Consider the following 27,672-nt stretch of genomic DNA (forward strand, 5'->3'; position numbering starts at 1 on the left):
AGGTCAGTTTTCATTCCAATCCCAAAGAAAGGCAATGCCAAAGAATGCTCAAACTACTGCACAACTGCACTCATCTCACACGCTAGTGAAGTAATGCTCAAAATTCTCCAAGCGAGGCTTCAGCAATACGTGAACCATGAACTTCCAGGTGTTCAAGCTGGTTTTAGAAAAGGCAGAGGAACCAGAGATCAAATTGCCAACATCTGCTGGATCATGGAAAAAGCAAGAGAGTTCCAGAAAAACATCTATTTCTGCTTTATTGACTATGCCAAAGCCTTTGACTGTGTGGATCACAACAAACAAACAAAATTCTGAAAGAGATGGGAATACCAGACCACCTGACCTGCTTCTTGAGAAACCTATATGCAGGTCAGGAAGCAACAGTTAGAACTGGACATGGAACAACAGACTGGTTTCAAATAGAAAAAGGAGTACGTCGAGGCTATATATTGTCACCCTGCTTATTTAACTTATATGCAGAGTACATCATGAGAAACGCTGGATTGGAAAAAGCACAAGCTGGAATCAAGATTTCCAGGAGAAATATCAATAACCTCAGATATGTAGATGACACCACCCTTATGGCAGAAAGTGAAGAGGAACTAAGAAGCCTCTTGATGAGAGTGAAAGAGGAGAGTGAAAAAGTTGGCTTAAAGCTCAACATTCAGAAAACTAAGATCATGGCATCTGGTCCCATCACTTCATGAGAAATAGATGGGGAAACAGTGTCAGACTTTATTTTTCTGGGCTCCAAAATTACTGCAGATGGTGATTGCGGCCATGAAATTAAAAGATGCTTACTCCTTGGAAGGAAAGGTATGACCCACCTAGATAACATATTCAAAAGCAGAGACATTACTTTGCCAACAAAGGTCCGTCTAGTCAAGGCTATGGTTTTTCCAGTGGTCATGTATGGATGTGAGAGTTGAATTGTGAAGAAAGCTGAGTGCCAAAGAATTGATACTTTTGAACTGTGGTGTTGGAGAAGACTCTTGAGAGTCCCTTGGACTGCAAGGAGGTCCAGCCAGTCCATTCTAAAGGAGATCAGTCCTGGGTGTTCATTGGAAGGACTGATGCTAAAGCTGAACCTCTAATACTTTGGCCACCTCATGAGAAGAGTTGACTCATTGGAAAAGACTCTGATGCTGGGAGGGATTGGGGGCAGGAGGAGAAGGGGACGACAGAGGATGAGATGGCTGGATGGCGTCACTGACTCAATGGACGTGAGTCTGAGTGAACTCTGGGAGTTGGTGATGGACAGGGAGGCTTGGCGTGCTGCAAATTCATGGAGTGGCAAAGAGTTGGACACAACTGAGCGATTGAACTGAACTGAACTGTATTATGCTCATGGATTTGTTCCAACAAATGTGTTTTCTCACTGCCCAGGCATATCTTCACCCCCTCTTTAATTCACATACCACCTTCACTTCCTGAGAAATGCCCTTGAAAGCAGTGGAAAGAAAGGGAACATACTGCAGTTTCGATTGTTGTGGGACTCAGGTTTTCTCTCAGCACTGCATATACACTTGGCGACATGGGAAGAAGGTCTGATGGAGAATGTGGCTCCGTAGAATCACTTCGGCTTGAAGAGCTAACAGAGTAAATATTGAAGAGGATTAAACATACTGCATTAGCAATTGTTAGGGCCCAGGGTAAGCCACCCCAAAATGTACCTCAGTGGCATATTGATTATTTTGAATTAAATGATTTAAGTTACTTTAAAAGATCCAAAGCAGGAGGGACACTCAGACCCTTGTCTCTGCCTCCCTGAAAGCAGGAACTAAGTCTCTTCTGTGAGAGGTGCCCTCCCAGTTCTGGAGATAGAACATCCTTTTTGCTAGAGATAGGGGATTCATTTGGGGCTGAGAAGCCTGTACAAGCCTGGGCCTTGTTACTTCTTTAATTTAATACCGCAGGCCCAAACTCTGTTTAGATTCTTTACTACCTGAGCACCCAAAGCCTAAGTATCTTTGTCCTGTCAATTACTCCCAAAGTTATTGATTTTTGGTGTGCAAAAAGTATTAAAAGCTGCCTGCTCTGGCCACTTCTTAAGTCCCATTTCTATGAGAATTCTATGAACATCAATTAAAATTTTTCCTTTTTCCTGTTAATCTGCCTAGTATCAATTTTATTATTAGTCCAGTCACAAGAACTTGAGGGGGTAATTTCTACCTCCTCAAAAGAACCTTTTTAGGGTTTCTTCTATTGTGAAACTGAGATTATTGAATTTCAAATAATTCATCATTTGAAAACAGAGCACTCAGCCCACTATGGAATAAATGGCATATGAACTGAACTGAACTGAAAGGGCAACTTTAGAATTCATTCATGATGGACTGTAGTGTATCCTAAAGACTTACGGGTTAAAGAAAATGGGACATTGAGCATTAAAATGCTTTATTCTCAGTTATATGTACACTGTTTTACCCTTAAGTTTCCAGCTTTTTTGATAAGTTCAATAATAATTATCTTATATGTGACTAAGATTACTTACATTGTTGAGATGGGGATAAAAACAGAAGGGACATAACCTTTGTCTCCCTTTTCTGTTGGTCTTGAAACTGGAAAAGAAAGGCATGTTGGGGGAAAATATTATAGTTGATAAAATTATAAATCTACAAAAGGATAAATAATGCTAAAAGGAAGAGAGATAATATAATTGTTTAGTGATTCACATTTTTTAGTTGAATTGATGAAATGACATTTCAGATGAGCATAAAATGTGCAAGAAGAGAAAAACAAATCTCTTGGCAGGCCTGATCTAACTTTACATATTAATGGTCTGAAATGAGTGAGCAAAATTGGGAATCAACTATATTACCTGTAGTATTTAAGTTTAATTATAAGGACAGATTTATTCATGGATTGGGGATTTATAGCAATGCAGTTCTTTTCATTAAAACTGACTCCAATTATAATATTATAATGACACAAAGTTTTGAAGCACAGACTTCAGTGTTAAAAGTACAATAACTGCTTGTAGTAGCAGTAATATTGTGTGCAATCCTCACCCTCAAATTCCTCTGGTTTACTCCATTGATCCAGTTGTAAGGACCAACTGTAATTTTTCAAGTGTAATCTGTTGCATTGACATTTATTATTTCATTTGATCAGATATAGAAACAATTAAAAGTCTCAAGGTTTTTGTGGTGGTTGCTGTCTTTTGCTTGTTTCAGAAGGGGATGAAGGAGGGTGGCAGCAAGTCACTGCTGTGAGTGACAACTGTTCCATATTCCTCAAGATGATGCTCATATATTAAGTTGCTATGGATGACTGTTTTAACGGCTTATATATACTCTGGGCTTCCCTGGTGGCTCAGACAGTAAAGAAACTGCCTGCAGTGCAGGAGACCCGGGTTTGTAACCTGGGTCTGGAAGATCCCCTGGTGAAGGAAATGGCTACCCACTCCAGTATTCTCGCCTGGAGTATTCCACGGACAGAGGAGCCTAGCGGGCTACAGTCCATGTGGTCACAAAGAGTCAGACATGACTGAGTGACTAACACATTCACACATTCACATATATACTTCATTTAAAGAAACAGAATGGTAAACATATCACAATTCACTGTTTCATGAATGTTCTTTTCATGTATTCAACAAATATTTACCAAATGCCTATTTTGTCCAGGTATCGTTTTCAGCCCTTTACATACAACCAGGAAAGGCAGGCACGTCAAGACTTGTTATTGATAGGCTGGAAGGAGGGGATGAAGCATAAAGACCCCCTTGTCCCCTCCCTGGCAAAGGAACAATAGTCTCTGAGTTGTGAGAGTACAGTAAGTAAAAAATACAAAGCTCATCAATTCTCAGCTTCTTTTGTAAGAAAGGAAAACAGCCTTGCCTGACTTTTAACAGCTTTCTAATCATTACTTCTTCTTTCTTTTTTTCTCCCCAGGCATAGAGGTGAAATTGGTGCCACTCCTACTTTAGAAGGGAGAAAAATGAAACTGTTGGTGGCTGAGAAGTTCCCATAGCCATGGGGAAGTCTAGCTACTGATTACTAACCGCTCTGCTAGCTGGACAGTCCCTGCTGTTCTTTTCAGGAACTGCTCACACACTATTTCTAAGGCTTTGACCTCCACATGCCCCTTAGATCTTATAATGATCAAAGTCAACATAAAGAGAGGAACTTCATTTACTTTACTGCAATCTGAGATTATTTTCCAAAATCTTAAGAAGAAAAAGCAAATGGAAAGAACCTAACCTTCGCATGGCTGGGAGCTGTAGTGTTTACCGAAGGCTTTGTCTTTGGGAATATCAGGATAGAGGTACTTCAGAGGGTTTTCGGGAATGTTTTCAGCCATAATAACCTTGTAGTCTCGAAGGATGTCAGCAAACGGCAGAGCGGACAGCCGGCCTTTGTTGTAGGGTTCCACAGAATGGAATCTCACTTCTCCTGGAAAAAGAGAAAACAGAGGGAATATTCAGGATCCTGCAGGCATTCTTTGTGGCCATTTTTCCAGCCTACATTCTCTTCATGTCACTGGTTATAAAACAAGGCCAGCCTTTCTCTGCCTAAGTAGAGTACAGATGGCCACATGATAGAGGACACCCACATAGGCTGTGAGAAAGTCATGCTACGTTCTTCTGGAACAACTGTAACAATTAATACTCAAACCCACTGAACACATGAGAAATAGAACAACAGGCCACACACTTCTGAAGATGGAAAGACCAATAACCAAACTCAATGCTAATTTCACATGAATAAATAATAGTGAGCATGTACCGTTTTCAGAATGGTCCACCCAGGTGAAAGTTATTCCTCCAAGGTGGCTTTCACTGAATCTTAACAAAAAGGTCCCAGGCATTTTATCCTTTAGTAAGAGTCGTTCCTTTTCTTTGCTAACAAAGCCCATGATGTACCTAAAAACAGAACATGGCATAGTTTCATCTGATCAAAGACTATAATTTGTTGCATTCACAAAGAACAGACCTGAATTTAATATAATCAAAAGTCAATAATGCCTAAAATACTCTTATACAGATTAAATATCAATATGTGATAAAGAATGTAAGAAACTGCAACTATTTTCCATTCTATGACACTAAATATGCTTACAAAGGAAAGAAAAGAAAAAGTGACTACTGTAAACAAAGAAGCTATGAACAGTAGAGTGCATGCATCTTTTCAAGTTAGAGTTTTTGTCTTTTCTGAATATAAGCCCAGGAGTGGGAATGCTGGATCACAAGGCAGCTCTATTTTTATTTTTTAAAGAAATCTCCATACTGTTCTCCATAGTGGTTGCACCAATTTACAATCCCACCAACAGTGTACAAGGGTTCCCATTTTTCCACACCCTCTCCTATATTTATTATTTCTGTTCATAGTAGCACTGTGTACAACAGTCAAGATATGAAAGCAACATAAGTGTCCATCAACAGACAACAGGCTTAAGATGTAGTATAATATATACATATATATCATATATATAAAACATATATATGATATATATATACAATGCAATCATAGCAATTTAAAAAATGAAATATTGCCATTTGCAGCAACATGGATGGATCTAGAGAATATCATACTAAGTGAAGTAAGTCAGGCAAACGCAAATATTATATGAATCACATATGTGCAATCTAAAAAATAATATAAATGCATTTATTTACAAAACAGAAACAGACTCACAGACATAGAAAACAAACTTATGGTTCCAAAGGGGGAAGTGGGGTGAGGGGAAGGATAAATTAGGATTTATGTTGGGATTAACATATACACACTACTGTATATGAAAGAGATAACCAACAAAGACCTATTGTATAGCACATGGAACTATATACAATATTTTGTAATAACATATACGGGAAAATAATCTAAAAAGGAATATATATGTACAACTAAATCACTGTGCTATACACCTGAAACTAACATGACGTAAATCAACTACACTTCAATTTTTAAAAAACTGACAGTATAAAAATAACTGAATGAATTCATAATGGAAAATATAATCTTCCATATTATTCCATGGAACTTACCCATCAATCCAAAGGGGAAGAATGTGTTTCTTAATTAGGTCTAAAATTGCTTCAAGCCAGGTCCAAAAGGTAAATGATTTACCAGGCAAGTGTTCCTATTGGAATAAACAAACATGTTAGGACAATAATTGTGCCAATAGTAATGTTGGTATGATAGTTCAAGTTGTGCTTTTTCCAGTGAAATATATATTTTAAATGAGAAAACACTTTAGAGGTTTTTCTTAAAATAACCTTATCAAGGAAACCCTCAAAATCTCAAATTATGATAATGGAGGCTTAAAAAGGAACATTAAAAAAAAAATCTAAATGATGCTATCCTTTCCCCGTTTGTACCTTGCAGAACTTGGCCCAGGTGAGATGACCATCATTGTAGCTAGACTGGACTAGAATGAAAGAAAAGAATGAGATTGAGATTTTTATTAAATAATTAGACTCTTCAACTTGGTGCTCAATTTGGATTGCACTCCCCCAAGCATTTCCTAAGCACCTGCTATGGGTTTGCAGTGTATTCAATGCTAGAAACAGTAAAAATAAGATGTCATGAAAATTTTTATCCAGGAAAGAATTCTTTTCGATGGAGGAGCTAAAGATAGCCTTAGGAAGTGGGTGGGTGTCTAGAACCAGGCCTCCATGAATGGATAGGATATAAATTGTCAAGGAAGAGGCCACTCCAGTAGCAAGAGTAATGTAGGTTTAGGCATAGTGGATAAGAACAAGGCTTATATATGAGACCGTAAGAGCAGCCTAATGTTGGTAAATAAACATTATAAAATAAATCTGTGAAAACAAGACTGCCAAGAGTCTTGAATATTATCATGAAAAGAATGAACTAGAGATCCATTTAGCAATAAGGAACCACCACTGACTGTTCTGATCCAGGGCAATGAAAAAAGAATTTCTGTCTAAAATTTAAGGAAATTATAAGAATAATTTGATGAAGATCTGAAAAAAATATGGCTGCTATTTATACTATATATTTAAAAGCTTTATTCACTCATTAACAAATATTTATTGAATGCCACTATTGTGGTTTATGAATTAAATAAGGATCAAAAACAATATTTATATTAAGTAAATTTTGTAATATTCCCAATTTATTTAAACATCAAGTGCTCAGATAGTAGATCCAAGGGCAACATGGCATCCCTTTTAAGTCAAGTTTAACCAAATCACACATGACTCACTACTGCTAATCAAATACATCTTTGGCTGTACTTTAACTAGAAATGTATACAAATTCAATTTTAACTCTTTTCTTGGTGCTAAATGTGTTCACCCTAGGTTTGTCAAAACATACATATCTTCTAAAATTCTTTTAGAAAAAACTTACACTGTAGTCACTATATGGAGTACCAACGACTATTTGGCAAACTTTAGACATAGCAGTCAAAACTGAAATTTTCCTGCTATGAAGAATTAACTATGATTAGGCACTTCCCTGGTGGCTCAGATGGTAAAGAATCTGCCTGCAATGCAGGAGACCCAGGGTTCCATCCCTGGGTTGGGAAGATCTGCTGGAGAAGGAAATGGCTACCCACTCCAGTATTCTTGCCTGGAGAAATCCATAAATAGAGGATACAGTCCATGGGATCCCAAAGAGTCACACATGACTCAGTGACTACCACTTTCACTTTGGGTAGTTTTTAAAATTTCAAAAAGATTTCCTGACCCTGGGATCAGCTGTTTTCCAGTTGGTTAATAACCACTGTAATATTAATATGAAAGATCAAGGCAGCATTAAGGCTTCACAGTACATTCAGTGGAAATGGCATAAGAATATCCTAGAGACTGGAGTGCCAATAGAAAGGAAGGTACTTTAGAACTGAACAGTCCTGGCCTGCATCTTGTCCTTGCTACATACTAGCTGTGGCAAGTCATTTAACCTCTGAACTTAGCTATCCTCATGTATAGAATGGATAGAATAAAAAAATAGAATAATTAGTTATCCTCAATATTCTGCCTTAAGGAATTTCTGTGAGAAGGAAAATGTAGCATTTAGCCCTATATCCAGCAATATAGTAGGCACTCAATAAATTGTGGTGAGCATTATTATTATTAGTAGTAATATCACCCTCATTCTTTAAAACTCTTGATTACCAGAAACAGGGGCAAGTCCTCCATATATGCCAGCTCTTACCTGTTAGCTTCTCGGCCAGCATGTTGAGCTGATCTGAGTTCAGGCCACGACCAACGTATGATGAAAACTGCCAGCTCATCACTTCCAGGAGTTGACTCAAAGTGGCAGATGGAGGATTATTAAAGAAAACCAAGTTCTGAAACAGAGTTGTATTGATGATTGTATGTATTAATCACACTGAATACATTGCAGCTCAATATATAGGATTCCTGATTAAACTCTTCAGGTTAACCTAAGTTAACAATACAGATCTATTGTCTCATCTCTGTTGTGCTTTTAAATTAAGACTGATTTTGTCTTTTCCTAAAGAGTTCCTGGTTCTTTGAGTCTAATGTAATATATGGTTCTATCTTATCCCTAAAGAATCATTGGGCAGCTCTTTAACTTTCCCTGGACTATAGACTATCAGTCAACTCATACAAGTACTTAACACTGTCCAACAAATAATTAAACAGATACTCTCTTCTGAAATAATATTAATCTTTTAAAAAATATTTATTTTTGGCTGTGCTGGGTCTTCACTGCAGCTGTGCTGGGTCTTCATTGCAGCACGGGAGCTCTTAGTTGCTGCAAGTAGGCTTTCTCTATTTGTGGTGAACGGGGGCTACTCTCTAGTCGTGGCACACAGGCTTCAGTAGTTGTGGTGCACAGGCTCAGTTGCCTCAAAGCATATGGGATCTTAGTTCCCAGACCAGGGATCAATCCTGTGTCCCCTGCATTGGCAGGTGGATTCTTAACCATTGGACCACTGGACCAGGGAAGTCCCCTGAAATAATGTTAATCTTAAACAAAACTTGTATCATGATATTTAATTGGTTTATCATGGGTTAGTACAAGTTATACCTTGACCAGACAAAGCATCCCAAAGTACAAAAATAGTTAAGTCCCAGGCTAAGGAAGGGAATCCTATAATATGAACTCATAATTAACTTGGGACTCCTGTTTTAGGATGGTCTTTTCTAATATTGTTCTAGACAAGAGGATCTTTTGTATGATCAACTGCAAAAGATCAACTCTTTATAACAGCAACTGGGTCAACAATGGCAGAACAGAAGACTTCACCTCAGATTACTGGAAAGGAGAAGGTGAGAAAGCCAAGAAAGATATTTTAAGGAAGAAGGTGGGTGAGAAATTAAGAAATCCTTTGCAATATGGGGAGAAGGTCTTTGGCAAACATGACCAAGCTGGGCAGCAAGAAAAGGAACCAATTCAAGAGACTTCAGAAGGTGGGAATAAAAGAAGACATGGCATTCTGTAAGGAGTGAGAGATAGGAGAGGGAAGAGTAGAGAGAAAGAACTTCCTTGAACATGAAGATCGTATCTGGACAGATGACCAAAATGCATAGAACATAATTAAGGTCTAGGAGCTTAGGTTTTGAACCGGAATAGTTAAGAGAAGCTAGAGTTAGCTGTTATGCTGAACTCTGTAAGCTGGCTGTGCATTTATGTGTTAGGAGCTGTATATGAAATACATCTCCAGGTTCCTCATCTAAAACTAGAGCAGAATCTGAGATGCTAAAGCAGACATCTTTGGTGGCTTTCTCATAGAAGAAGGATGCTGAAGAAAGCTAAGGGTGGTGGCACTTCACTCTGAGGCTAGTCCATCTTCTTCCTATATCCTGGAATTGGATGAAACATTCTAAACGTGTAGTTTCTAATGGAGAATGACATTAAATCTCAGAAGTGTTGACTGTTATTGACTTTACAGACCAGGTAACTTTTCGGAAATATTCTAGAAATAACTTTGGGAGAAATATCAATAACCTCAGATATGCAGATGACACCACCCTTATGGCAGAAAGCAAAGAAGAACTAAAGCGCCTCTTGATGAAAGTGAAAGAGGAGAGTGAAAAAATTGGCTTAAAACTCAACATTGAGAAAACGATTTAAAATCATGGCATCTGGTCCCATCACTTCATGGCAAATAGATGGGGAAACAATGGAAACAGTGTCAAACTTTATTTTTGGGGGCTCCAAAATCACTGCAAATGAAAAGACACTTGCTCCTTGGAAGAAAAGCTATGACCAACCTAGACAACATATTAAAAAGCAGAGACATTACTTTGCCAACAAAGATTCATCTAGTCAAAGCTAAGGTTTTTCCAGTAGTCATGAAAAGATGTGAGAGTTCAACCATAAAGAAAGCTGAGCACCAAAGAATCGATACTTTTGAACTATAATGTTAGAGAAGACTCTTGAGAATCTTTTGGACTGCAAGGAGATCCAACCAGTCCATCCTAAAGGAAATCAGTCCTGAATATTCATTAGAAGGACTGATGCTGAAGCTGAAACTCCAATACTTTGGCCACTTGATGCGAAGAACTGACTCACTGGAAAAGACCCTGATGCTGGGAAAGATTGAAGGCAGGAGGAGAAGGGGACGACAGAGGATGAGATAGTTGAAAGGCATCACCAACTCAATGGACATGTATTAGTTTGAGTAAGCTCCGGGAGTTGGTGATAGACAGGGAAGCCTGGCGTACTGCGGCCCACAGGGTTGGGAAGAGTCAGACATGACTGAGTGACTGAACTGAACTTTTCTAGTGAGTTCTGTTCTTCTTACTGCAGGCAGAGAGGAAGCAAGGCACAGGACACTCTGCGCCTTCCTCTCTGCAGTTAATCTGACTCAGATGCAGGGCACCAGAGGATGAGAAGTTACAAGGCTGAGGCATTTTCTATGCTGTGTTTTTTTTAAGCACATTAGACAAAAGGGAGGGAATGCTTGGAGCTGACTCATTATGACTATTCCTACTTCTGGGATGTGAGGTAGAAAAATTCTTCCCTTTGGAAGGCACATTTGCTTTGCATCAAGAAGAAATAGGTATTTACATCTGATCTATTTTCGCTAGACCTTGGTGGTTTCCAGGACAACACACTGGGGTTTTGTTAAGAGAGAATGGAGGGAAATCCTGACTCATCTTTTTTGCCACACCCTTCCTTGATGGTCTTAATAGAAGCTCCTTTAAGAAGTGCTTCTTCTCTCTACTTCCTTTGCAACTTGAGACCAATTTTTCATCCATATCTTAAATAACCACCAGATGGCATTAGAAGCCAATTTGAGCCTAGAATGGATTTAAATCTATAATCAACTTGAAAATCTGTAGTGTTGTTAGGTGAGATTGGTGAAAATGCTAGTCAATTTCAATTCAAATTCAAATAAGTATTTGAAACCAATTCTCGACCTTTGTGGAAGAGCCAGTATGGAGAGGGTGTGGCCAGAAGTAGTTGAGGAGGTAAACATAGCAGTCAGACCTCAAATTTTGGAGAAGGGATTCTCCAGAGTCCAGTAAACAGAGCAACTGGATGGCCCTAGAACCCTCTGTGATGCACAGAGTTGGGAACTGACCAGACCTCAGAAATAAAGAACATCTGTCTGTCACTTCTGCTAGCCAGAACTCTCTCATGGTCCAAGTACATCAGAACATGTTATTTTAAATATGACACAAGGGAGGAATCACACAAATGAATATATGGGAGTTTTGAAATAAACAATCCACAAAGATATGCCAAAATTTATACACACACATATACACATACCTTTTGGGGCCCATGGGTTTTGTTGACCATAAAACAAACCAAATGGAATTAAAGGGGGAGAAACAAGAATAGGGTCTCTACCTGGGAATCGTTGGTTGACACATTGTACCAAATGATGGACGCCCAAGCATTAGGTAATTGACTGACGTTGGAAATCATCACCACAGGTAATGAGCAGGTCTGGTTTTTGTTTTTTAAAAAAACAAAAGGCACAGTTATTACAGGTAGTAGCATCTTACATTGATTTTATACTTGGATCTTTCCCCTAAAGGGCCATCTCAAGTCAACCCCACTCCTCCAATCCTGGTGTCTACACTGCTTTGGTACTAAAATGATTCATGAAGGCACTGGAACCATCTGAGCATACATGAGTCAAAGTACAGGGAGGAAAGAAGCAATAAAAATAAGGATCCTTTCAGAGTGCTTGGTCAGTCGGCTCCAATATCTTCCCTGATATTATGTAGATATTTTTACTTTCTTGTATCATGTTCTGCCTAAAATGTAACTAACTAGAGCTTGTATTGACTTAGCAACCTTCTTCTTAATAAGTTACATCAAATAATCTAATTTAAAATTTATCTCTGAAATGGATTAATATGTTCAAATTATTATCTAACATCTCATTAATATCAGTATCAGATATGGGGGTTTTAACTGTAGAAGAGGGAGAGGTAAGTGACTTTGGAATACAAAACATTTTGGGAGATAGAACTGCTGCTTCTATTGTCATAGCACTCAACTTAGTACTGTTGGTCTAACGTTTTCAACCTTATGGAACAAACAGGCTTCACAGACTAATCTGGGAAACTAATCAACTTACATTAGTCCCTTCGCATTAACAGAAGTTATATTGCTTGTAGACAGTGAAATGCCCACTTGAGGAACTTAACAGTTCATGGAAGCAGACATTTAGGGAAAAGGGATGAAGGAATCTCTGGAAAATTTTATAAATATGTTCACATTCATTAAGATAAAAGAGTGAAGGCAGAATGCTAAAATAATATATTCTACAAATAGAACCATATTCAGGTGTATGAAATTGTGTTCATTCATGCACTCATTCATTCATTTATTCAACAAATGTTGAGCATCTGTTATATGTCAGGCACTGTGCTGGGCACTGGTAATGGAAGGATAAAGGTGTGATATCCTGCCTTCAAGGAGCTCATTGTTAATTATATTCAATTTAATTCCCCATTTCTTGATTCCTTCTTTGAGTTCAATGGTGACTGTTATCAGAGGATCAAAACAATCTGCTATTAATGTTCCTATTATTGGTCTTTGCTCATCACACTATAAATACCTTTCTTCTGAGGCAATTTTATGTACAAATTGAAATTTTGAAATCATACATGACATGGTTCAAGTATATTTATTTCTTTTTAAGCTTTCCACTGAGTATCCGTGACTCTGGGAATCCCAGAAAACAAACAAAATATACAGTCTCAGCAACAAATTATTCAATATGTATTGAATTATAATGACTGAGATTTTATCATTTATATATATGTATATATATATAATTTAAAAATTATTTTTTGGCCATACCACATAGCTTGTGAGATCTTAGCTCTTTGACCAGGAAACAAACCTGGGCCCTTGGCAATGAGAGTGTGGAGTCCTAACCACTGGACAACCAAGGAATTCCCTTATCATTTATATTTAATCAGAATAATATATGCTGACTAATGAGTGAATATTTGATAAACTGATTTCCTAAATTACAACAAAAATAATGAATAAGGAATGTACTAAAACCTAGAAAATATTGAGTTTTCATCTTCAAATACCAATTCCTGAAAATGTTATTAGTAAATACTAAATATTCCTTGAAACACCTACCTCCAAATCTATGGTCAGTCCATAGAGGCATATCTGTGTCTCAAATGTTATGGAATGAAGCTCCTCAGTCACCATGTGACAGCCCTAAGGGGGAAAGAAATAAAGTGTTATCTTACAAATCATATGCATGTGCGCTAAGTCGCTTCAGTCGTGACTCTCTGCCACTCCATGGACTGTAGCCCACCAGGCTCCTCTGTCCATGGGATTGTCCAGGCAAGAATACTGGAGTGGGTCGCCATGCCCTCCTCCCGGGTATCTTCCCAACCCAGGGATTGAACCTGTGTCTCTTGTCTCCTGCATTGACAGGCAGGTTCTTTACCACTAGTGCCAACTGGGAAGCCTTCTACAAATATGTATAGTTGTTACCTATTATTAGATGTGCTTTTATAAAAACTAACAAATTCTTAAAGTATAAAGTATAAAATACCCTCAAACATCTTGTTATGGAACATTCCTTATTTTAAAAAGGTAAAGGATATACAGAGTTTGAGAACTCTTCCTTTCCACAAACAGAATGATATTGTCTCTAAAACAATGAATTTTCTAGCTTCAACAATTCCAGCATATTTTCATGAGTTGAAATCCAGATAAGTTGCTCTTTATTTTTACTTTTGGAAATTTGTCCTTTTGACTTATCAGCTATTAACAAAAGAAAGCCAGATGTGTGTAGCTATAACAAAAACAAGTCAGTATCATAATGGATTTTTTAAAAGCAATATCAAACACGGTTAAACATGGTTAAGTGGGAAAACTATGTACTTTCCTCAGCTTCTTCCAGAAACTTCAATAAAAGTAACAACCGGGGTTTTGTTTACTTTCCAATAAAATAAAACTGTAACCTAGGTCTGGGAGTGAAAGCTAGGGGAGTGTGGAGCGAGGGTGGCAGTTAGGGGCTATGTGTTTCAGAACCAGGGGTGGAAGCATTGAGCCCCCCGAAGCTGGAGAGTGAGGGCTGAACAGGACAGGTAGTTACTAGTCTCAGCCTAGGCAATGAGGTTCCCAACTGCCCTGACCCTGGTGGGGTTTTGGTTAGTTAATACATCCAGTGCTTACATTACTATGATTATAAAAAAAATGTTAACAGATGAACCATATAACAGTATGATTGCATTTCCATTCTTATATTATTTTTAGTTTTCCCTGGACTTATTAGTTGCCTCAGACTTTTTACTTAATCAATTTGTTTTATCTACCTGTTACTATTGTAACCCGAAACACTGAATATATTAAATAAACTAAATGCTATACAATAATATTGTAAAAATGGGTGAAATTCATATGTATGAAGAGCTGGTATTTAAGAGCCATAGCTTAATTTAAAAGAGATAACCATCAAGGACCTACTGTACAGAACAGGGAACTCTGCTCAATATTACATAACAACCTAAACAGGAAAAGAATTTGAAAAAGAATAGATACATGTATATGTATAACTGAATCATTTTGCTGTACATCTGAAACTAACGCAACACTCAGGGATTGAATCCAGGTCCCCTGTATTGCAGGCAGATGCTTCTACCATCTGAGCCAGCAGGGAAGCCCCTAATCAATTATACTACAGTGTAGAATAAAAAGTTTTTTAAAAAGAGAGCCACAGCTTAATCTTTTTCTAGGAATAATTCAGAAGTATATAAACAAAAATATCAAGAAATATCAGTATGTTCTTAACATAATATTTAGAGCTCAAAAAGTGATCACCTCTGAGGAGTGGGTTTGGAGTGGGAAGGAGTGAGACAGAAATTGCTGTTTTTCCCAGGATGAAATCTGACAGAAACTTGCTATATGCCCAGAACCAGCAGTACTGTCATCATCTAAGAGCTTGTTAGAAAAACAGCCTCTCTGGCCTCTTTCCAGGCCTACTGAACCAGATTCTGCATTTTAACAAGAACCCCAGGTGGAATTTATGAGGCAATTATTCTCAATGTGATGTATCCACATTGTGTTTAGTCTCAAAAGGGATGTAGAAAAATTGGAGATGATATAGAAAGCTTAAACGATTTAAAAAATAAGTCCTGTGGGAACATACGAGCAGAAGTGGAATTATCTAGATTAGAAAAGTCAGGGTGGGGTTGTGGGTGGCTGAGTCAGCTCTGAAAGGGAGCTCTTGCTACTGAATATAGTTAATAACAAGCTGGAGTCCTTCTGTGTTAAGTTTAAAAAAAAAAAGTTCTAATATGATGATATGAATGACAACTACATGAGGAAGATTTTATTGATAATGCTGTTGCTGCTGCTGCTAAGTCACTTCAGTCGTGTGCGATCCCATAGACGGCAGCCCACCAGGCTCCCCTGTCCCTGGGATTCTCCAGGCAAGAACACTGGAGTGGGTTGCCATTTCCTTCTCCAATGCATGAAAAGTGAAAAGTGAAAGTGAAGTTGCTCAGTCGTGTCTGACTCTTAGCGACCCCATGGACTGCAGCCTACCAGGAGGAATGTTAAAATGTTAAAATTTTAAAATAAAATAGAAAATTAAAAACTCCTCTTTCCCTTGGGCCAGAGCATTGTGGTACCTTCCAGTGCCTGGAGGTGGTTAGATTGACTCAGTGAGACTGATTCTTATGGATTAGTAGAAAGTTATGTTACTGAAAATTCTTTTGAAAATTCTCTTAGACCACCCCTAAAATTATTCCCAACACACCAAACAACCAGCCCCCTCCCCCAATTTACTTATTATGTAGAACTAAATTGTTCTTCCTTTGATTGACCATGAGATGAAATGGTCATGTTTAGGCACCAAGTTGAACAAAAACCCCATTTTTTTTTTTTTTTTAAACAACAGAAACTCTCACTGCCCTCTGGGAGGAGGTATTTACACTATGCAAAGTGAGACAACAGAAGAATCCACAAGCCCATGTTCACTAACGGGTGCCACTCACATTCTCACTGAGTTCAGTGGTGGAAAGGATACAAGCCTGTGTTTGTAGATTTGAACAGAACATTCGAGAGGCCTGAGGCAAGCGCTCAGAGGGAGACCACATACCATATGTCTAAATATTTAGCCTTTATAAATCAAGTTAACAAACATTAAAATATGGGCTAGTCTCCTGCCTCAACAGCTAAGCTTTCACATGACCTAACTGGCCAGGTTTTAACTCCTCAAAGTCCTGCTGAAATATGCTGTCCTGGGGAGAGCATGACCTTCTGGGACCACTTCCCATCCTTCTTTCTTCTACCTCTGTGAGGGGCTGACCTGACAAGTGTGGCCCTGAGGCCTCTCCTCATGCCTGAAAATGTTTGCACTGATGGTTTCATCAGTGCTTGAGAGAGCAGACCTGGGGAAAAGGTCTGTACAGCCCTGAAAGTGGGCTTGAGGTCTTCTGGGCTGGGAATGCTGAAGCCCTGGGCTCTGGTGAGCACATGGCCTTGACTACCCAGACATCTCTCTCTGTAGGGAGGGCTACAGTGGGAGGACTGCCAAAGGGAGCCTTTGGATTTCTTATCCCTCCTTCATTCTAGTCTCTGTAGTTTAATTTGTTTAATTAAATGTCTGTGTATAATAATTCATCATCAATATAATTCCCTCACACCTTTGGGTTATGGCACTTGTGTGCTCACTGGTCCAAAGGGCAAGAGTCCCTCAAAGTGTGAGAAATCAGGGCTCTACAGAGCAGTGACACACAGGGTTGTCCATTAACTTTGGAAGAAGACGCTGTACTTAAATATTACTTTGTTGAACTGTAATGTGGATGGTGAGAGGTTTACATACAGATTCAAACTAATTTCCAGTGTTTGCTTTAAACTTCTGATGCAACCGTGAGGTACATTTAGAACGAAATCCAACAAAGAAGCTGACATCAGCTTCAACATGTATATCAACAATATACAGCACTGGAGGAGAGCAGCTCTGACAGAAGACAGTGTCATTAACTTTCCAAGCTTGCATGGCCACCAGTCATAGTCTTTATTATTTTATCAGTGCAGTCCAAGCTAGAGACACTATTCAATCTCACATTCCCAGGGTCCATTCCTTACAGACTGTGAAAATATCATAGATAAGATGGACCATTAATGTTTGTATTAAAAGCTATTTCAACCATCTGAGATTATTATAGATTTAAAATATCCATATTTATGATATTTATATTAATGACATTGATGATATAACTGGATTGAATGTATTGCACTTTTAAAGAAAAGCACCCACTGGATAATCTGCTAAGAAACTGAAAAACTGGCTAAACAACCTGACCAGGGCTCCACCTAGGAAAATATATGGAACCTAATGAAAGGTGTAGATGTCACCATATTCTTTTTGTTACCTCTGTGCATGCATGCTAAGTCACTTCAGTCACGTCCAACTCTTTGTGACCCTATGGACTGTAGCCAGCCAAGTTCCTCTGTCCATAGGATTCTCCAGGCAAGAATACTGGAGTGGGTTGCCATGGCCTTTTCCAGAGGATCTTTGAACCCATGTCTCTTATGTCTCCTGCATTGGCAGGCAGGTTCTTTACCACTGCACCATCTGGGAAGTCCCCAATAGAGTAGGACATTGTTGTTTATCTTGCTCATCTCTTAACAAACCGTAATCTATGATAATGTTGCACATGGAAAACTATGTGGAATAGAAAACAATTGCAATAATCCATTTGCTTAATGAGTATTTGCTGAGTTCCTATCATGTGTTAGACCCTGGCCTAGATCCAGGGAAACAATAATAAGAGGGGAAACAATGGTAGAGTCATATGATAGAGAGACCTTAATCACAGAATCATAGGAAATAAATGTAAAGCAACAACTAATTCTCAATCCATAAAATAAAGGGACTATACGGAAGATATTGCCCCAAAAAATATGTTTCTAGTGTTATTTGTGCACCAATCTTTGTCTTTAAAAAGCATTGCAACTACTTAAATTAGTTCAGAAGGCAATCGACTTCCTGTGAAAATGCTTGAGCCGGTTGGAGTGTGAGTGGTGGATCTGTGTTTGAGAACACTGAACCTTGAAAGAACATCTGTTTGGCTATTTTGTTAAATGAAACTCAAGTCAGCCAGGCTTTACTAATAGCTTCTTTGTGCTTCATGACTTTCCACCACATAAACAAAATTACCTAACACCTCAGTCTGTGGCTAAAACTGTCATTTATCAGTTAAAGCCTACTGACAGAACAAACTCAAGAGACTGCAATTTCAGCCTCCTTGTTCAAACAGTTTCTGCCATTTCAACAATCACTCTCAAGCCATATCTTAGGACCTCCAGGAAAGCCTGCTTCCTTGGAGTGTTTATTTTATAGAGATAGACTGAAGCTTTCACCAAGTTTGGCAACTTGCTAGATGATGGAATCTTATCTTCAGCATGATTATTCCAAGGAAAAAACAAAGGTGGGAGAAAGAACCAGTAATTGCAAACCTTGAATTTGTGACAGCATGTCAACAGATTCCTCATTCCAAAGCAAATCCTTTAAATTAAATGCATTTTGAAAAATGACCCGATTCTCTGCTGCACTTCTGAAGATTATAGAATGTTTGTCAAAGGAGCTTCAGAGATTGTGTAGTCTAATGGTTCTAAAATCTTTTTTTAACCCTGGAACATGTTCTTAGAAGTAAATTTCCTACCTGGGCCCCTATCTGTAAAATACTTAAAATAGGACTGATTGATTGAAATAGGGGTGGGAAGTCCAGAGCTCCACCATTCACCAAACCAAAACCAAAGAGGGACTCCACTGGTCTTCCTAGCGGTCTAGGGACAGCATGTGTCTAGTGCAACTTCCTTCTTTCACCCCGTGCTCCTGCCAGGAGCCCCTGCACCTCCCGACAGGTCACTTCTTCCCAGATGATCTCAGAGTCAGATGCCAGGGGGCGCTGAAGTTCTAAAGAGGTTTGGATTGGCAGTCTTGAGGAAACTGTCATGGTATGTTCTCAATCATTTAATGAGTATTCAGTCTAACCTCTCTAAAGTAGGAGAGGAGGACCAGGTTGGGGAAGTTGTAAGGCAGCAGGCATTGAGAGTAGACATGCAAGCCTATAAAAGGGGTGTATATACATAGTGGTCTGAGGTTGCATGGACCTGGAGCCAGAAGAGGAACATGCTCAGTGGCCCTTAAAGGGAATATTTCCAGCAGAGCACCTGGCAGAGAAGGGATGTTAGGGATTCATAGTTTATCCTAAGCCAGGAACCACATTTAGAGTCATTTCCGCACCTGTTACAGAGGGGGCAGCCTGGCGGGCTGGTCAAGAAGCCCATGGCAGACAGGTGCACAGTGCATTGCAGTTGACTCTCACACACTTCATCCTGTTTGGTCCTCACAACAACCCTATGAAGTGCAGGTGAACATGAAACCATTTTATAGTTAAGGAGATTGGGAGTTAGTGAGGTAAAGTGGCTGGTGCAAGGTCAGCTGCCTGTAAGAGGCAGGGCCATCAGCAGTGCTGGTTCCTCTACTGTACCAATGTGCACAGGAGATACAGTAGCAGCGAGAGTTTTCTTGGGAAGCATGATTTTAAATTCTTCTAAACTTTGTAAGGATTCTGGTGGGAGGTAGCTACATGATTTCTGAGCAGGTGGGTAAAGTGAGGAAAACAGTAGCTTAAACAGAGGAAAGAATGAGATGCTCCCCACAAACCTGCAGAGATCTTATAGGAATCCCAGCAAATTGGGTGTGTGTATGTGTGTGTGTGTGATGAGATAAAGGAGTCAAAGTAGAGTGACAACCATCATGGCCTGTGTGTGTGTGTGTGTGTGTGTGTGTGATGAGATAAAGAGGTCAAATCAGAGTGACATCATAGTCTGTGTGTGTGTGTGTGATGATATAAAGAGATCAAAGCAGAGTGACAACCATCATGGCCTCTATATATGTGTGTGTGTGATAAGACGTCAAAGTGGAGTGACAACCATCATGGCCTCTGTGCATGTGTGCGGGTGTGTGTGTGTGGGTGGGTGGGTGTGTGTGGGCGGGTGGGTAGGTGTGATGAGCTAAAGAGGTCAAAGCAAATGTCAACCATCACAGCCTCTCCCAGGGAAGGTGTGCCCCACCAGAGGCAGGGTGGCACAGTGGCCAAAAGCATGGACCCAGGAGCCAGATTGCTGAGGTTTGAATCTAAGCCCGAGTGCTCAGTGCCTCAGTTTCCCTGGCCAAAATAAGTATGACACTAATGGTCTCTACTTCCTGGCACAGTTGAGAGAGTTACATCAGTCAGTGCCAGCAAAGCTATTAGACAGTGTGATACAGAGTAAATGCCACACAAGGATTTGTCAAGTAAGCCCTTATCAGGCTATGAAGTCCTGCTGCAGGTACATAGGTAAGCGATAAGCAACAGCTACTGTTTGAAATTTGAAAATGAGGTTATAACATCCTGGCTTCCCGTTCTCCCTAAATTTTGGTTACTGCAATTCCTGGCCCCATGACTTTGTGAATTCCACTTAATCACCAGATCCTCCCCCACTCTTTCCTGACTTTCCTTTTGTCACCCCTAAGTTTGACCAAGCTCCTGATTCCCATCTCATCTTTCTGAGTCCACTGCATATATTGTGTGACTTTTCAATGGTTCCTATAGCACATAAAACAGCATTCAAGTCTATGGTTTGTTTTGAACGTACCAAGGAGTCATATTAAAATTCTGTCAACAGGGGGAGCTCAAAGAACAGCTTAAAATAAAATTATCCAGTTCCAGCAAACTTGGGGGGAAAAAAAGAAAATCATTCTGCTATAACTGCATGATTTTGTTATTAATCAGAAAATGAGAGGAAATAAATTCAAAATGAGATAAATAAGCAGTGTTAATGAGACATTGTTTTTCTATAGTGGAAGCTGATTTACTTAGATCTCTGTCTCTAGAGAAATTCAAGTAGATTCTGATTTTACATTCACAAAGATGACAAAGTACTGAAGAATTCAGCTACTTAATTTATTCCCACTTGATTTGTCTTCCTTAAGAAGAGTTTAGAAGCATTGTGCTTAGTCTATTCAGACTTAGGAAATACTATTCAGAGAGGTCACTGCATGAAATGCTGTTTGCAACTTTGGTGAAAATTCCAAGGAGATTTGTGAAACAGACTTTTATTTATAATATGCTAATGTTTTAATTAGGAAGTTTGGAAAACCCTTATGGATTTCTATAAGGTGGGAAGAATAACCCCTATTTGTTTGGTTTACTAGAATATCCTTAAACTCAAAAGCTTTGTTCCTGTTGTATCTGGGCTGAGAACCTGTTTGACAGTCTGCTGTAAGCCAAGGTTGTACCTTGGGAAGAAAGCTTAGCTCATCCTTGGTGGAGCAGTGATATCTGGCAAAAGAACTTTAAGACATGGGTAAGATAATGAAGAATTCTTGGAAGGGAAAAATGTAGAGCATGAAAACTGTTGTGATGGATCTTTGTGGTTTTGTGGAGTGGGCTAGATTGACTAATCGAATGCTGGATTTATAAAGTGTATTTTCTTCCAAATAATTTGAAGAAATTTCTCATAGAGCTGTAACACTAAAGCCAGGAGATTTAATTCATACCAACCACACCACAATAAGCTTCATTGCTTTCTAACTGCATCATGTAGGTGGTCTTACACATGCAGTTTCTCTGAGCATGGAGCATTGGGCATTATGACTCTGATCTCTTAGAGGAAAAAAAATGCAATATTTCTCTATCAGATCATTTGCCAAGGGTCATATTTTCAGTTACTGTAACTGAAACTGTAAACATATTTACAGTTTCATTAACTGTAAACATATTTACAGTTACTGGACTCAAGCCCAGGTTTTCTAATTCCAAATACGTAGGGCATAGAGAAATGCCCTAGTATCTGCCAAGTCACTTCAGTCGTGTCCAACTCTATGCCACCCCATGGACGGCAGCCCACCGGGCTCCCCCGTCCCGGGGATTCTCCAGGCAAGAACACTGGAGTGGGTTGCCATTTCCTTCTCCATGCATGAATGTGAAAAATGAAAGTGAAGTCGCTCATGCCCCACTCTTAGCGACCACATGGACTGCAGCCTACCAGGCTCCTCTGTCCATGGGATTTTCCAGGCAAGAGTACTGGAGTGGGTTGCCATTGCCCTAGTATCTAGGTCAACTAAATAGATGATTCCCAAAGCCACTTCCAATTCAGGATTTGGCAACTCTATTATTTACTGACAAACTGGAACACCTGGGCTGCATCAGTTTGTTCTTTTAATCGATTCATCCACTGAAGTGCCAACCTTAGATATACGAGTAAAATAATTGATACCATAAAGTAATAGAACTGTTTTCCACTTATGATTTTCACATACTGGGTCATGATGTTCAAAGACTTACCTCTTACCTGTGGAAAATGAGTGACGTTATGATATTCTATAATAATGAACTGACTACAGAAATTACAGCAATACAATGCAACCAGTTTAAATCATGTCCTCCAAGAGTAAGTTTATGGAAAACTGTTCACTTCACATTGCTATGTGATGAAAAGCAAGTTATGAAAAATTGTGTGTATATATACATTTAAAGTAATGTATACCTATAAAGTCTAGAATGATGTGAACCAAAACATTAATAGTTGTTTTCTTAGGAGGATGTTATATGCAATTTCTATGCTCTTCTTTTTAAAACAAAATTTCTTATACAGTTGGCAATTATCAAGTTTTACATTTGTAATTAGAGAAACATGAATTTGATTTTATATAAAAATATAAAGGGCAGTTTAAGAGCTTTTGCCTTTTCATATTGTTCATGAGCTTTGTAAAAATAAGACATTATAAGATTATTTCCTAGAAAAATTCCTTCGGAGAAAACATTTCCTACCTCATTTCCTTTGTTTCCAGCACTAGACTTCATTTCCTTTGGCTGCTGTGAAAGAGGAAACAACAATGTTTGGATGGAGAAGCATTATCTGCTAAATACCAAGTTGGTTGTACCTATTATAGCGGTTTTCTCAGTCAGAATTTTGACTTCTAGAACAGTAAGCCAGATGTCTTCTAACACATTGAAACCTAACATAGCTGCCCAGATTCAACAGAAAGTTTCCTGTTTCATCTCATGGGACGCCACTTGAGGAAGTTTCATTGAGATAAGGGAGCAAGCCGGTATAAGACTGTTTTTCAGCCACATTTTGAAAGAGGAAATCATATTGCGATGTTTTAGAATATATTCAGCACTCCTCTGTACCTGGAAAGTATCATCTGAGCTAAGCCATGACGATTCTCAATGCCTATGAAATCACGTCTAACACACAGGCCTAGGGAAATAGACACGGGCCAGTATGCACATGGCGTGGTGAGCTACTAAATGCCATGAGAGAAGACACAAAATGTTCATGACATAGACTACTCAGTGGGAAAATAGGATGGAAAAATAATTAATGTGTACAATCTGATCCACTTAAAAAAAGAATATAAAAGTATATATATATATATATTATATAGTGAAAGTGTTAGTTGCTCAGTCGTGTCTGATTCTTTGTGACTCCATGGACTGTGGCCTGCCAGGCTCTTCTGTCCTTGGAATTCTCCAGGCAAGAATACTGGAGTGGGTAAGCCATTCCCTTCTCCAGAGGATCTTCCTGACCCAGGGATCAAACCCAGGTCTCCTGCACTGCAGGCAGATTCTTTACTGTTTGAGCCACCAAGGAAGCTCTCTATATATGTATACACACACATATACATATATATATATATATATGAATGAAAATGTAAAAATAAGGATGTCATTAGTGTTATGTCAAGGTGTTGGGATCATATAGGTGGTTTTTAATTTTTAAAATTTTGCTTTGCTGATTTTCCATATTTACTTTGGTATTAAAAAGTGATGAAAGGTATTATATACTACTACTACTACTAAGTCACTTCAGTCGTGTCCAACTCTGTGTGACCCCATAGACGGCAGCCCACCAGGCTCCCCCGTCCTGGGATTCTCCAGGCAAGAACACTGGAGTGGGTTGCCATTTCCTTCTCCAATGTATGAATGTGAAAAGTGAAAGTGAAGTCGCTCAGTTGTATCCAACTCTTAGAGACCCCATGGACTGCAGCCTACCAGGCTCCTCCGTCCATGGGATTTTCCAGGCAAAAGTACTGGAGTAGGGTGCCATTGCCTTCTCCGAAGGTATTATATAAAAGGTAATGTATGTGAAAATGCTTTGCAACTAGAAAAGCATCATGAAAACTAAAGTTTTGTTATTTTATATTTTATCCTTCCTGGAATACAGACTCGACCACTTTTTGGTATGTTTCTTGTCCTTCCTTTTTCAAATGACTCTTTTGGGAGACGGTATCTCTAAATTAAGAGCCTTTTATGGCTTCACTTATTAGCAAACATTGGCCATTATTAAAGTTTCTTGAGAATAGGAATTGAACTGAAGCAAAAAGAGTGCTAGTTATAAGAATGTATATGTATGATCACTCATCATTACATTTAATTGATTTAGCAGTCTCATACAGAGGGATTCAAGGATTCACACAAAAACAAAATAAAAATTGAACACCAGTATAAATTTTGTATGCAGCTATCTTTCTGTTAACATAAATTTTATCTTTTAGAAAGTAAACCTTTTGAGGCTGCTTCACTGGTGTCCCAACATTCAGGTGAGGTACCTTCTCAATGCTAATAAGCCAGGTGAGTAACATGTTTTTGGCTAGACAGCAATAGGGTATTTGGGAATCTAAGAACTATGCAAAGAATTAGAAAGGAAGCAGGAAGAGAACTCTAGGTTAAGAGGAAGTGGTAAAAACAAGAACAGGATGAGGCTGGGTCAGAAGCTTTCTAGAAATGCCAAGGCCAACTGTGTGCATATCACACCTAAAACCATCCTATTTCCCCAAGCCAATCCTCCTAAAATGACAGAGATTTTAGCCAGACCTGCCATTGTATGCTAAGTCACTTCAGTCGTGTCCGACTCTGTGTGACCCCATAGACAGCAGCCCGCCAGTCTCCCCCGTCCCTGGGATTCTCCAGGCAAGAACACTGGAGTGGGTTACCATTTCCTTCTCCAATGCATGAAAGTGAAAGTGAAGTCGCTCAGTCATGTCCAACCCTCAGCGACCCCATGGACTGCAGCCCACCAGGCTCCTCCGTCCATGGGATTTTCCAGGCAGGAGTACTTGTTATTGGGTATCAGTTGGGGAGATTTTAAAAATGAAGCCAGGAATGCTTATCTACTTTAAGACATATTATCTCTGTCATCATGACCAAAATATTTTGACATATATTTGTTTGACATTTATTTAATTAAGTCATATATTTAGGTACAACATCACCATTGTTAGGAAATCAGACTTCTGAGTTAAGGTTCAATTTTTTTTTTTACCACTTTTAATTCTTCAAAGATGGCATGTTTTATTTTTCAGTACGATCCTTAATTCACATAAGAAACACTAAAGAACAAAACACATTAAATTATAAGCTCTATTAGTTTAGATGTGTCTGATTTGGAGGGGTGGGGGGGAACTTGGGTCATTTCACTGCTTAACTCACCAAATGTCGAAATTCTACAGAGAGACTCCCGTTGGAAGATTCTTCAATGGACATGGCTTTGACGTGAGTTCCACAAAGTACGAATCTTCGATTGCTAGAGAGGAAATCTTAGCTATTTACAATGGTCTCAGGCAAAAATGTATTTATGGGAACAACAAAAAAATTCTAAAGTAAATGTCTTACCTTAGAGTTGAAGCATTCCTGTAAAACCAAGAAGATTCTTTAAAATGAGTTAAGAGATCTAAAAAAAGACTTTTCTATGCTACTTTAGAGGATGAGGATAGTATATAAAATTTCATTTCATGTCTTTATAGTAAAATTTATAAAGTCAGTCTTCATCAGAGTTCTGTTAAATGTTTGAACTTTAAAGTCAAATATTGAAGTACATTGATATATAATGTTAGAGAAGTAAATTTAAAAGTTAAAAATTATTCTATAAAATAAGGACAATTCTTCTTAAAAAGTCTTACAATTTCATGTTTCAAAATGAAATTAGAAACTTACTTGTCAATTGATGCTTTCACCTTTACCTGATAATTTAGTTCTGGTAATTTTATTAGCAGTCTGGAAAAAATACATAAAGAATTAAAGATAAAAATTTTCATGGCTAAAAGCCTTTTTATATTTAAAGATTTAAATATATTTATGCCAAATATATATAAATCAAGCTCACATTATTTCCAGTCTTATGTTAGTGTGTTTTAAAAATGTCAATTCCTCTTTACTTTGCCGTTTTACTAATATTGACATCACCTGCTTAATAGAACACATATTTGGAAAGTATTTCCATATGCTTTAGTTGATGTATGTTGGATAATGCATTGGCTAGATCAGAAAAATAGCTATATATTTTGGCTAATGCCTAAATTTGGGTTAGACATATAAATAAAAGAAAAAACTTTTGTAAATCTATTTATGTGGATTCATTTAATTCTCATATTATAAAAAAATTGTAAGCTTAGTAAAACTAAATGTTTTGATAACTGTTTTATGGTAAAATACTGAGAAAGACTAGGACGCTGATAGAATATGGAAAATTCCACTTCAAATGCATTTGCAGACTTTAAAGATATTACATGTAAGTGACAGCAAAAATTTTATAACTGAAAAAGACCTAACTTCACACAAATAAATGATTAAAGGTCAAAATAACAATTCCTTGAATTCCTTCAGGTGTCTCCTTAGCTTTCCCCAAATTTTCTAAGCTATACCTTCTGACATAACCTCTCTGCAGGTTCAGTTCAGCTTCAGAGGTATTCATTCTGTCATTCACTCACTCATTCATTTACATATACACTCATCCCAAACATTGTTTATTCACTCAGCTGCATTGAGCTTCTTATATAAGCCCAGTACAGCCCCAGGCAGTGGGAAACTGGCATAATGAAGATTAAGGAAGGAGCAGAGTAGACATGGTGATAAATCAAAGGAAGAAGTCCAGCTAAACAGATGAAATTTAAAGAATGGTGATAAGCAACTGATTGACATTAGAGAAATATAATCGTAGATAACAAACAACCCAAACAAAACAAAAAGAACGTATCAAGGTTTCTTAAAAATCCTGCCAGAATTGGTTTTGGGGTTTGGGATATGATAATATAAAAAAGCCTCTTGATGAAAGTGAAAGTGGAAAGTGAAAAAGTTGGCTTAAAGCTCAACATTCAGAAAATGAAGATCATGGCATCTGGTCCCAAATAGACGGGGAAACAGTGGAAACAGTGTCAGACTTTATTTTTCTGGGCTCCAAAATCACTGCAGATGGTGACTGCAGGCATGAAATTAAAAGATGCTTA

General features: G+C 38.4%; 1 protein-coding gene across 2 annotated transcripts in view; it reads right to left on the reverse strand.

The window, feature by feature from the left end:
• Positions 1 to 27,672, reverse strand: part of STAT4 (signal transducer and activator of transcription 4) — a 105,663-nt gene that overhangs the window by 3,394 nt on the left and 74,597 nt on the right. Inside the window, exons 11-23 of one of the 2 annotated variants that reach the window (XM_010860838.1) lie at positions 26,384 to 26,443; positions 26,063 to 26,080; positions 25,880 to 25,973; positions 23,216 to 23,257; positions 13,506 to 13,589; positions 11,745 to 11,843; positions 8,127 to 8,262; positions 6,323 to 6,372; positions 5,990 to 6,084; positions 4,731 to 4,867; positions 4,206 to 4,397; positions 2,495 to 2,561; positions 1,474 to 1,591 (exon numbers count right to left, since the gene is read on the reverse strand). In XM_010860838.1, the coding sequence (XP_010859140.1) occupies positions 1,474 to 1,591; positions 2,495 to 2,561; positions 4,206 to 4,397; positions 4,731 to 4,867; positions 5,990 to 6,084; positions 6,323 to 6,372; positions 8,127 to 8,262; positions 11,745 to 11,843; positions 13,506 to 13,589; positions 23,216 to 23,257; positions 25,880 to 25,973; positions 26,063 to 26,080; positions 26,384 to 26,443 (1,192 nt within the window). Of the gene's footprint in view, positions 1 to 1,473; positions 1,592 to 2,494; positions 2,562 to 4,205; positions 4,398 to 4,730; positions 4,868 to 5,989; positions 6,085 to 6,322; positions 6,373 to 8,126; positions 8,263 to 11,744; positions 11,844 to 13,505; positions 13,590 to 23,215; positions 23,261 to 25,879; positions 25,974 to 26,062; positions 26,081 to 26,383; positions 26,444 to 27,672 lie in introns of both variants that reach the window. The other variant, XM_010860837.1, reaches the window with a different exon arrangement.

This window comes from Bison bison, unplaced genomic scaffold, assembly GCF_000754665.1.
Source record: "Bison bison bison isolate TAMUID 2011002044 unplaced genomic scaffold, Bison_UMD1.0 scf7180017864471, whole genome shotgun sequence".
In the NCBI taxonomy this organism is placed as follows: Eukaryota; Metazoa; Chordata; class Mammalia; order Artiodactyla; family Bovidae; genus Bison; species Bison bison.